Below are 13,015 nucleotides of genomic sequence, written 5' to 3'. Positions count from 1 at the left end.
AAAAATATATTTAGGTACGTTTACTAAATTATATCGATTAATACATCTTACGATATTATAGTAATATTATACTGTCGATTATTTTATACGTTTTGGCAATAGGTACATAAAGTTGTGTATGATATAATAATAAAATTATATAAGGGGACGAGGTGGCCGAGCGGTCTAACGCGACGGATTCGGCACAGCCGGTCCGAGTTCGATCCTCGACCACTGGGCGGCATTTTTCTCCGTGCAAGTCACGGTGTCCGGAGAACAAGTGCCGCCATCCCCCCACCCGGGGCACGGAAGAAACCTACGGGTGCTCCATTAGAAATTCTGCCAAAACACAACACACACGTGTATCAACCTACCCAATATAAAAACCTACAATGTCCTCCCCCACACCCAATGGCCTATGTTGCCGCGGGTTACCCAATAAAATAATAAAAAAAAAAAAATTATATAAAACAGTTTACTTATTAAATGAAAAATATGATTTATGGTACTTTTAAGATATTACAAGATTCCTAACTGATTATCTTTTCTGTATTTCATTATGGGCGTATCTAATGATATATTCTTTTAAATTTAAGAGTGGCCTACTTCTCAAATAATAATATAAGTTTAAGTATATACTATAACATTACCTACCTATATAATAAGTTTATAATAATCAAGTTAGTTTTGTTAGGAAGAATTAGCATTAATTTGTTGGACATTTTATTTTGTATTTGTTTTCCATTATCAATCATTACTCTATTGCATTGAAAACATTGAGTAAGATTTAGTTATGTATACATTGCATAACATTTTTTGAAATCGACTAGCAAGTTAATTTTAGACTCACATTATAGATTCTGAATGTAGCAATAAATAAATGCTTATACAATCATGGGATTTTTTATGTGTGTCTTACATCATATATTAAAGAAACAAACAATTATAACTTTATCTTTGATGGTGGTGTCTAGTAGCAAATTCTATCTAGTTGGTAGTTGGTATGTGTTTAAATTTCTCACACTTTTCTTAATATTCGGAAATAACTAAAAAAAAATAACGTAAAACTAGAATACTTACGCAACACCGAGTTTTAACAAAATTAATATTGTGCATTTATTATAGGTAATTCAATATTTATAATAGCATTTTCTGGTATAATTTCAAAATATTTTGGAGCTGTTTTGAGATTAATTATGTGATTATTGAATTAATTTCCAAATATTAATGATTTTGACGAAATATTTTGTTAACATTTTATCTTCATAATTTGGTCTTACAGCATTCTAATAACATGGAATACGCACAATTATTTTGTTTAGGCATTTTAAGTTGTGAATATTTTAACAAAAAATGAAAATTATAGTTACTTTGATGTAGGTAATCCAAAAAATGTTGTTATATATAATGGAAACTTCTGACCTAGACTTAAATAATAATATAGCTATAAATGGTAATTTGAGTGGAACGTTTAAAATATGTGATACGGTCGAGATATTATGTGCATGGCTTTATTATTTTTTATACGTGTATTAAAATAATTCAGCGTCAGTATTTTACTCCATTGTATGTTTTTAATGTAGTATAACACTTCGATAAAAAATATTTTCCCGTAGTAAAATAATTGGTTGATATTAATAATTAGTATCTAGTCCAAACGTGCTTTATCTGTAAATTGAATAACTTATGATACATTTAGACGAGAAGCAAGCAACGCATATGTTGCATCTGAATCAACCATAACCCATTTTTGAGCTCTTATTTTAAACATCAAATGACGTTAAAATACAAGTTTAACCTTAACCCTAGTAAAAGATATTACCCATGTGTGACACGCGTTATTGTCGGTTATATTTGGATGATATCATTAATTTTGGTTTTCTACAATTTTGAATGAATCATGATGAACTATGACATATAAAAATAAATGTATTAAACTAAGAAATACATGTCCATTTATAATAAATTACAATATAATAGGACTGAGAAAATAAAATTATACGTTTTGTAGGTATGAATAGTTCTTGTAACCTGTAAATATAATGAAATTCTTCATAATTATATACCTACCAAGATTTATTAACAGAATTATAGTAGTTTGTTTCTATTCTAATTTTGTATTTCTTAATAAGCAAAATATATTCATGAAGAAGAAGAACAACGCAAACTCATCAATATCTTTCATAATATTATATGGTACAAATATATTTATTGGAAAAAAAATGCTTGCCTAATTCTTGTCTAGACAAAGAAACCATAAATTCCCATAGGTATCTAACAATAGTGGATACAAGGTAGCCCTTTTGTGCTGGTGCGAGGTATTTTGTTGAGTTCTGAAGTAAAAATGTGTATCGTTTCGAAATTGCAATTCAAACTATGAAGGTGTGTATATATTTAATTAACATTTAAAAGTTATAATACTATGGTACTAAATACTAAATATTAATACATAAATCGTACAATTTCTTATATACAAAGTAATGAGTAGGCATTGATGAATAAAATTAAGCAATGTAAGAATTGTTTTGGAGGATATTGAATTGACAATTTTTTAATCACATCTGTATCCAAAATTATCTTATTCTATATATTCGTGAATACATTTTTTTCAAAAACATCATAATCCGGAAAATAGTTGTTATATTATTATACAATACATATTATACATTATTAAATATCAATCTATCTTTAAAATAAGGACTCTTGAATGATAAGATTTATATTTATCTATTTGTATTAGATTCGACTACATATGAAATTATAGATATTAGTTACACCTCTCTATCTTTATTTTTGAGGACACGCGGTCATTCGTAAATATTTGAAGGGTAAACATTTTTTTTAAAATCATTTTTCCAAATGATATGTGACATATTTGAACAAAAATTATGATATAGAAAATAATTAAATCGTTTGTGCAGTCATATCAAATTGGTTTGAAACGGGTTTCTTAATTGATTCTAGACGTGTCGTGACGTTATTGATCAATAAAACGGTATATACAAAAAACGGTATATCAATATATACACGCATTGCGCATGGACACATATGTATGTTATAAATATTATATTATTATACATAGTTTAAAAAATAAACTGTCACGGCAGCCTTCAGTCATCGTTTACCACCGACAGCAATAATATAATAATGTTATATGTAGAAAAAATATATATTTATGCTGGATAATTGTTTTATAATATTAAGCTCACTCGATATTCAAAAATATTTTTTATTATATAATCCGAAGTAACATAACATTTGACAAAAATAACTATATTTGTAATTATTTTTTGTCGTTTAAATGTTATACGATTTTAAGCTACGATATTATACATAATATACCTATTATATTTCATGTTTCAAATCAGGATATTTTTATTGTGGAAGTTAATTTATGAAAGTCTGTTGAATTATCTGTATGTAGTTTATTAGTTCGACGTAGGACGTGGATTTTTAAGTCAACATATTACTAATATAAGATAAGGACTAGATAACAATTTTTGATATGTCCATATCGGTTATACGGTCTAGTACTAATTAAAGTAGTTAGTTGTTCTCGTTCATTTATTCTTGTTCCTATTCCTTAGTTTTCTTTCTTATCTACTTAATTAAAATTAAAAAAAAATATATTAATAAATAAAACAATTGTTTGTTAAATATTTCATGTTTATAACACAATGTTCTAGAAAAAATAACATCGTAAAAACTTACATAGGTAGTTTAAATAATCATTACTTTAAAATCCACGCCCTAGTTATAACTTACTTACTATTTCAAGTAAAGATAAAACAATAAAAATAGTCAAAATTTATTTTTTTCTAAATATTATGCAGTGTTATAATTTTCCAAATTATGTATACATGAATAAACTATGTATATTTTATATATTTTATTGTTTACTGAACACAATATTTGTGTGAATAATAAATACATATTTTATTTTTAATATTTGAATAATTCAAATATTGCAATTATTGCAATATTTGAGAGATTTTTTTTCAGATGTGTAAAATCACATCGTCATACGTGATAAATTAATAATTTTAATGAACATTTTAATTATCCTTATATTATACGTACAAAAATATAATATTGATTGAAACATATCATTCTATTTTCACTGAGTTAAAGAATATTCTTGCCCAGCTTCGATCATAATAATATATTATGTTATATAATCCATAGTTAAGTCTATATGTTACAGTTAAAGTGTTGAATCAGTTAGTTTATGAAATAACTAGGTAATTTATAAAATAACTAAAGCTTGTAGGTAATGTATATAGTTTATACTTTAACTAGTTATTTTATGCATTCCCTGGCATCACTTAGTTAATGTGTCAAATTGTAAATAACGCCACCCCGCGCAACACGACACGCAACAATTTAATATAACACATTAAATCAGATAAGATTATCGGTGACCGCAATGTACGTTTATCGTGTTATTATAAGATAATCGTTTATCGTGTTATTATAAGATAATCGTTTATCGTGTTATTATAAGATTTTTGTTGTTGGTATTTGGTACATGTATTATACAGGTTTAAAGTTTAGTAATAGTTTTACAGTCACACGTGTTCGCTGTTAGTTCGTTTGTCTCTACACTATTATTTTAAGTATTAACTATATTGTTCACAATGAATGAATTAGATTTAATGAAAGAAAAGTTTTATATTAGTGTTAAAAATCGTTTATTAAAACCAAATAGTGCAGTTTTAACAAAAGAAAAATATGCAAGTTTGATGATAGACGTGAGAAAAATGAAAATAAAAAAGGAATCTTCTCGTGACTATTGGTTAGAAAAACATTACGATATTGTAAAAATAAACGGCATTGAAAAATTAATACTACCCGTAAGTAATCAAAATGAAAATGTTAAATTATATGTTATGATTGAAGAAATATTTGATTATTTACATGAAATTCATATTTCTATTGGACACGGGGGCAGAGATCGCATGTTATATGAAATAAATAAACGTTATAAAAATATTACTCAATCTGATGTTAAGCAATACTTAGATTTGTGTATACCTTGCCAGCAAAAAAAAAAAAGTCAAAAAAAAGGTATTGTTGTAAAACCAATGGTGTTTGAAGATTTTAACAGCCGTTGCCAAATTGATTTAATTGATTTTCAATCTCAGTCTGACGCAGGGTATAAATTTGTTTTGGTTTATCAGGACCATCTGACCAAATTTTGTATTTTAAGACCTTTGAAATGTAAAAGAGCTGAACAGATTGCATACGTTCTTTTGGATATTTTTTGTTTATTTGGTGCTCCCTCAGTACTGCAATCGGATAACGGCCGAGAATTTTGTAATGAAATTGTAAATTCTTTAAAAGAGATGTGGCCCGAATTGACTATTGTCCATGGCAAACCACGACATAGCCAATCTCAGGGCAGCGTAGAGAGAGCAAACCAGGATATTGAAAATATGCTGACTACGTGGATGCAAAGCAATAATACCAACAAATGGAGTGAAGGCCTTCGGTTTGTACAATTTATGAAGAATAAAGCTTTACATTCCGGAATTAAACGTAGTCCATACGAAGCAATGTTTGGTAGTGTACCAAAAACTGGACTATCTTCAAGTCTTCTACCTAAAGTTATCTTGCGTAAAATGGAATCTGAAGAAGAAGCTGTAAGTCAACAAACTATTAACTCAGGGCTAGAGACAGAAACCCGATTGGATAATATGGTATGTCATAAAAAAAAAAAAAAAAAAAATAATATATTTACAATAGTTTATGATAAATATGTCATCCATGTCTTTAAAGTTGTATTAATGTAATTGACTAATTAAGTATTTATTTATAGGATGACGTTACTGACGTAGATCGACCAACAGTTGGCACAGAAAAAGATATAGTTCATTTAAATATTGCTACGGTAGGAGGAAAAATTAATCATTAATTATTTTTATTATTTTTAAATTAATTATTTATTTATATTTTATAGGATGACGTTACTGACGTAGATCGACCAACAGTTGGCACAGAAAAAGATATAGTTCATTTAAATATTGCTACGGTAGGTCAATATTATATTATAGCTATTATATAGCTAAATTAGCTTTAATATTGTAATTACAAAAATAATTAAATGTTTTAAGGAGAGGAAAAAAGCTAAAGAAAATTTGGAAAAACAGGCAAAAAGAATGAAAGATTTATCAAATACTAAATTTGCGGTTGCTAATATTGGTTCTACAGTGCGTATCAAAATTCCCGATGTTGATAGAGGAAAGGGTGATCCTCGTTCAATTATTGCAGTTGTTTTAAAATTAACTGACGATGGGTTTTATCAACTGGGATGCAATGATGGTAAGAAAAATTTAAATAATACAAGTAATTTTTTATTTTTTATTTTAATTTTTTATTTATTTGTTACCTACCTTAAACATTATATAATTACAGGAGTGTTAAAACAACTATACTCTCGATCCCAGTTCACAGTATGTTCAGAAAATTTGTTAGCTGTAGAAGCTGTTCCAAATGAAAGTATTACATTAAGATCTGCGGCAACTGCGCAGTCACTGGGAACTGGTCAGGGTTTTTTTAAATGCACTTGTACCAAAAAATGTGACACAAAGCGATGTGTTTGTAGAAAAAAAGAGGTGTTGTGCAACTCTAAATGCCATAATAGCCTTACATGTACAAATAAATAAATAATATAACTATAATTAATTCATAATTCAGTAAAATAAAATATTATAATATATATTTTAAATTTTAATGTATTTTATACTTTAACGGATATCAAACTGAAATTGTACAGAATAACTAGATATTCTATGAAATAACTAGTTAAAGTACAATTTTCATGTATTATTTCATACTTTAACTAATATTCGTAGGTAATTCATGAACTACCTAGTTATTTCATAAAATAACGGAATTCAACACTTTAGCTGTAACATATACAATTTTACCGTTCATATGATCAAAAAATATTTTCCACACAAATCAGTTACCTAGTCATTAACAATATTAAGGGGACGCAGATACGCATACGATTATGCACGAAAACATGACCACAAGGTAATAGTTCGAGTTTAGAGTAGTCTTAGAGCAAAAATTCTCTTATAAAATCATAGTAAGACAGTATTTTTGAGACAGAGAAATATCCGTTCTTTAAAATAAAATTTTTACTACATTTATTGTACTTTTAAAAAATTAAATAATAGTAATATTTTAAATGTTAAAATGTTAGCTCGTAGTTTAAAATAAATTTTGAAATTACGTTTGAAGTATCGGTAATTGATTGTGGTCGTTAAAAGATAACTTTTCGATGACAGGAGTCAGGACTGTTAAGAGGGAAAGGATATTATTTAGGCTATGTATTTAATTCTATATATATTTAATTTTAAAGATTACGATAATCTTTAGAAGAAAGTTAAAAGTTATACTAAGCTGTGTTGTTAACAGATTTTGAAGAAACTTAAAATCAGAATTACTGAACGTATGAAAAACAATACTGATAAAGGGGAAATCAGTTAACCACACTACTGTACAATAGATTTCAAGTGTACATCGTAATTGGATAAATATCTCTGTATGTATTGAATTTGAATTTAAAAATAAATAATAACATAGGTACTAAAAATAATTGTGATCGAAGAATGTCTGTCAGCCTAAATATAATAATAATATACATTTAGATGATGTATATTGTTACACTGTAATTGACTTTTGAATCAATGCCGACATACAGTTACTTATTATTAACGTTAGGAACTTATACCGTTTATACTTATACTGTTTATATGTTTGGAAAACTACATTCTGTATATACAATATAATAGTATGCGTAAAAGTTTCAAGTCCCCATGGATTATTTTTTTGAATAATTATAACAAAGTAACTCAAATCTTTATTAATTGTTTACATATTATTATCTAATTTTGTCGAAAATTAAACTTCAATATTAATGTATATAATGTATCTATTGTAAAAGAATCAAATACTATGGTTTTGTATTTTTTTAGATTTTGAATAATATTATCTGATACGAATATATTTTATAGTTTTCAGTGATCAGTATAAACTATAAATCTTATTTATTTTGGAACAATTTTACTGAAAAACAATCCATTTACACTAGGTATGATATTAAAAAATAATAAATTATTATGTCTAAACTAAACCTACAACAGCAGTTTACTACTGTCTACTATTACAACAACCAAAATTGCCAAAATAGGCTACAATAGTATATAAGAATATAATATGGAGCCAAGTCAGTGATAAAATGTCACGCCTCCAGTCTTAATATACATTTTATTATTTGAATCATTTTTCAGAAAACCTATTGTACAAGTTGTATTTACCAAGTTAAAACAATTTGACTGAGATACATAAATTATTATTATTGAGAAGTCCAACCTATATAACTTCAGTCGTATTTATTTAAAAACTCAATATGGGTAGAAATTTGTTTGAAATAGATATATTTGTATAGTATTTATGTGGGTAGAACTGGTATTATGATAATTTAATATCGAGGTCTCTAAAAAAAATTAGAACTAAAACTAAAGTAAGTAAACGGGAACGATATTCGATTTGGTTTCAGAAACTGCAAGTATACTATAGGTATAAGACATGGTTTAAAAATAATTAAACTTAAACTACAAATAATAATATATGAATATTGTAACAGTTGTATGTGTTTTATACACAATATTTAGTGAAGAGTAATTTAAAATAATTTAACTGCATACATATATTTAATGAACTGTAAGCTAGAAAGTTGTAAATGTATGTTTTTTTTTTTTTATTGATCTTTAAGCCCGGCACCTATGGCCATTAGCTGTTTGTAGGGTTGTATTGTGATGATGGCAGGGTTTGGAAAGGTGAGTTTTTTTTACAAGGGAGTGTTTGTGTTTAGCAGAATTTTTAAGTGGGCACCCGTAGGTATATGCCATGCCCGGGTGGGGGATGGCGGCCTTTCTCTCCGGACATCGTGACTACCCGACGAAAAATTCAACTGGGTAGCCGGGATCGAACCGGCGTCGCAACCGATGCCTTAGTCCGGTCGGCCACTCCGTCCACCAAATGTATGTTTGTATTACTTTATAATATAGATTAATTATAGAAATAAAACCATCACATCGGTATAAAAAATATGTAAGCAATATGATGTTTGTTATCTTACATATTATTTTATCGTATCAATGGAATCGAGTGACCATCGTATTCCCAGAGTATGGTCAAAATACATATTATTATAATATGGAGTAAAATAATCAACAATAAAGTGTCATTATTGGGTGGCTTATTTACACAATATTTTATATAATCATGTTATCTGTCTTATAACATAATATATACTTATTATTATGTCTACTGATATAAATCGCATATTTTGACTTAAAATAAAAATTTGAAAAACCATATTATACCTAATTAAATAATTATATATTTAATATATATATTATTATATGTATAATATAAATATATAATATGTAGCAATTCGGGGATTCATCAACTATAGGCACCTGTAGTGCGAGTATGGCTTAAAAAACATGATTATAATAATATAGATATAATATACATATATAGATACCAACATAATATAATAATAAACACATAACGCTATAGTATTAATATGTGTACCTATAACCTATATCATATTATAATTAATGAGTAGGTGCCCGTATTTTATTTTTTAATATTTATTTACATGGTTTTTATTTTGGTACGTATGGATAAATTTCAAAATCACGCCACACAGATGTAAAATGAAAAAGTTCTGTCGGACGGTACAAAGACGCTGTATAGTGTGTACTCAATATGTGTAAAAAAAATATGTTAATTTTAACTGATTCAGAGCAGAACTTTTCCATTTCATATAACTATTCTTCGTACCTACAATCCTACAGCTATATCGATCCTAGAAATATCGTTGTTGTCATTTGTTACGGATTAGTTTTTCGAAAAATTTACGATCGTGTAATAAAACTTTTTATTTCCACAATCCCCGTGACTCCATGGCATAGTGGATAACAGTGCGTTATACGTCTTGATACTTCGTAAAAAATCACAGAAAATTGGTCCGCAATCATATTCACACACGACTATGGCAGGGAGTTATTTTGTTATTACGGTTTTATATTAAAATATTATAATACACGATAGTTATTCCTATTTTTTGTTCACCAGTTATGCAAACGGTTCCACCGCCGCTGTCAGCCTCGTGTGCCAGTGCTGCGTGTTCAACGTTTTTGGATTTATTAACCAACTTATTATAATTATTATTTTTTTTTTCATGTAATATACATGATATTTGACCATGGGCGTATAAATTATTTATTACTTGCCATTTGTGCATACAATAATTTTATTATAAGGATATTTTAGTAGGCACTGTATAGTATTAAATGCAAAAGGATTTGTAATAACATAATGTTTTCATTGTGCTCGGCCGCTCGGGTAATTAATAATTAATCCAGTGAAATTATTGTTTGTTGTTTACATGTGGAATCGAAATTTAAAATTAAGTCATGAAATTAAATTTTATAGTTTTTCACCTTAAAAATTAATCTACAATTCTTGTAACAATACCACGTATACGACATTGTGTCAATCCATGAATTATACAACATTATATACGATTAAGATTTCAATTCATGTTTGTCCTTGGCAATTATTGTGATTTAGACTAATGAATAATAATTATGTAATAAACATATGAAAAAATATTATGGGTATCCACGTGAAGTTACTCAGAATTGGAGTTGAGTCCTCTCTAGGTCCATGCATTGCATTTTATTCAAGGGTGGGCAGCATACTTTAAAATACTTTTCCATAAGTACGTATTTAGAAAGAATAGGTACTTAACAAAAAATGTAACATTCAGAGTATATATGTATTGGAATAGGTACTTATTAATAATAGTACTCACATAGTATTCCAAATATTCTTAAAATATATGAAATATAAAAACTTATCTTAAGTTTCATTTAAACTCAAACAAATATTCATAACATTCCACAGCGCACAACAAAATAATTAAAACCATCTATTTTACTTCTATAATTATTGTTTAATGAAAGTTTGACAAAAAAAAAAATGCATTAAATAATTAAAAATATTGGTACATTAAAAAAGTTTTTTTTTTGTTTAAGAAACAAATATTTGTATAATGTAGAATACAGTTGTACTAAAAACTTAACAAAAGTAGTATTTAAAAATTGTTCAAAATAATTTCTTAATTGGAAGAGAGTAGGTACCTACCCAAAATATTAATATTTTTATCAATATTAAATTATATAATATTTTTTTTAGGTTTTTATATATTATATTTATATTTTTCTATTTCACAATGTAAAGCCGAATATTTTGTATGCGAATTACCAGCTAACTATCAGTATTGAAATAATAGTTTATATTCTAACGCATTTCAATTTCAGACTATAAAGAAGTAAAATATTATAAAAGTTCTCCTCGATATTATTAGGGCAATATCTACTCTGCAAATTTAAACTGGTTGGTGCTTAGGAATAAAAAAACACGTTTTTCTGTTATTCTACATTATTTTACTTTAATACAATAAGTGAAAAAAATACTAATCTATTATCTATAGATCATAAATTAAGATTTTTTGTTGATATTAAAAAAAACCTAATAATCTCCATGATAATATATTATATAGCCCTACACATGACAACACCAACAAAATAATCATATTTTTAAAACAAATTAACATGTATAATTTAATTTAAGAATTTATTGTAAAACTATACTCTATTATGTACTAACTACCAATTTTGTTGCAAGCTAATAACCTAGTAGTTGATGCTGTACCATGAATAAAAAAAAAAAAAAAAATATATTATATACCATATATACGACATATATAATATATATAAACATTGTTTGAATACTTGAAATTAAACCTTTCAAGATATTATTTATATTATGTAAAATTACTTCTTTGGTAAGCACAAACATTACCACGTAATATTATATAAATTTATGACATATGATAAATACTATTTATTTATTATGATTAAGCTAGCCGGGCCGCTTAAGGTTAAGAGTAGTCTTGTGCAGTAGGAGGAGGGGGGAAATAGGGCAAGTGAAAATCTTGCTCTACCTATATTCATTGTATAAACTAGATGGACGAATATAGGTAGCGCTAGGTTAGGTTCCCCACAGGCCTACTCAAAACCTTAAGCGGTGATTAGGCTTTTGTTTCCAGTCCGTGGTTTTAAGGCTATTAAAATTGTTTTTTTTTTATGCTATTATTGGTTAGTTCTGTTCACACATGGATGTGCACACAAAATATTTTTTCTTTTAAGTATATTAGTATTAATTCCTATTAAAATATTATAATGCTTAAGCAATAAAATTTGTTTATTTTACAAATATTAATGTATAATGTATAAGTATACAATTCATATTAGTTTAGTGTGATAAATAAATTATTGACGCGAGATAGTGTATGTCCAACAGCAAGCAGCATATAATGTAACGAAAAACATTTTTATCTCAATACTATTAGTGGACGCAGGTAGTTATTGAGTCTGTTCAAGCTAATGAAGCTCAAAATAAAATAACCCGGGATATCATATACTTGTTAATAAAACATTTTTTATCAGTGTTTATCAGAGATTTGTTGTAAATTAAACGCAAAAAATGAACCCGATTACAGCGACAAACTGGGAATAAAAATTGGCTCCAAGGAAAAAAAAAAATCGTCTCAATTTTTGGCTTACAGTGAAATATTTATAATTTATTGGCCAAAATGTATTCAAACAGCCCAAATTGTCTGCAGGCTTAGGCGGGGATCGTCCACCCGTCACCCGAGCCAGCCCATGCCTAATCGGACAATTATATTTCGTTAATATTTCACATATATTTTTTTTTTAATTTGATTGCAAGTGTATATAACTTCATTGTTCAAAAAAGTCCATTTATATATAGGTAAATGGAAATGATATTTTTGGAAAAGTTTTAAAATTTTAATTAAAAAAAAAATGATGTAGGTGCTTTAAAATATTTGATAAACGTTATTGAACTTTTCAACACTCCTCAG

The 13,015-nt window shown here is 27.2% G+C and overlaps 2 protein-coding genes across 4 annotated transcripts in view; one reads left to right on the top strand and one right to left on the bottom strand.

The window, feature by feature from the left end:
* LOC132937429 (uncharacterized) overlaps positions 1-13,015 on the bottom strand; it is a 216,974-nt gene that overhangs the window by 51,644 nt on the left and 152,315 nt on the right. The window lies entirely within an intron of this gene.
* On the top strand, positions 4,443-6,706 carry LOC132937430 (KRAB-A domain-containing protein 2-like). Of its 3 annotated transcripts, XM_061004249.1 has the most exons (5): positions 4,443-5,678; positions 5,798-5,869; positions 5,939-6,010; positions 6,093-6,300; positions 6,394-6,706. In XM_061004249.1, exons 1-5 carry the CDS (start codon positions 4,617-4,619, stop codon positions 6,642-6,644), a joined length of 1,665 nt encoding a protein of 554 aa, XP_060860232.1. In that variant the 5' UTR covers positions 4,443-4,616; the 3' UTR covers positions 6,645-6,706. The 3 variants fall into 3 exon arrangements, with proteins under 3 accessions (XP_060860232.1, XP_060860231.1, XP_060860230.1); XM_061004248.1 differs by having other exon boundaries at positions 4,443-5,621; positions 6,093-6,706; XM_061004247.1 differs by having other exon boundaries at positions 6,093-6,706.

The sequence above is a fragment of the Metopolophium dirhodum genome, chromosome 1 (assembly GCF_019925205.1).
Source record: "Metopolophium dirhodum isolate CAU chromosome 1, ASM1992520v1, whole genome shotgun sequence".
NCBI classification, from domain to species: domain Eukaryota; kingdom Metazoa; phylum Arthropoda; class Insecta; order Hemiptera; family Aphididae; genus Metopolophium; species Metopolophium dirhodum.
The sequence above is the reverse complement of the archived record's forward strand: the minus strand, read 5'-3'. Positions and strand labels throughout refer to the sequence as shown.

What these genes read in the sequence shown, in the direction of transcription:
- LOC132937430 (XM_061004247.1), top strand. Translation starts at nt 4,617, where the DNA reads ATGAATGAATTAGATTTAATGAAAGAAAAGTTTTATATTAGTGTTAAA. An exon ending in AAACCCGATTGGATAATATG is followed by an intron (nt 5,679 to 5,797) that starts GTATGTCATAAA and finishes ATTTATTTATAG; the next exon opens with GATGACGTTACTGACGTAGA. An exon ending in TTCATTTAAATATTGCTACG is followed by an intron (nt 5,870 to 5,938) that starts GTAGGAGGAAAA and finishes TATATTTTATAG; the next exon opens with GATGACGTTACTGACGTAGA.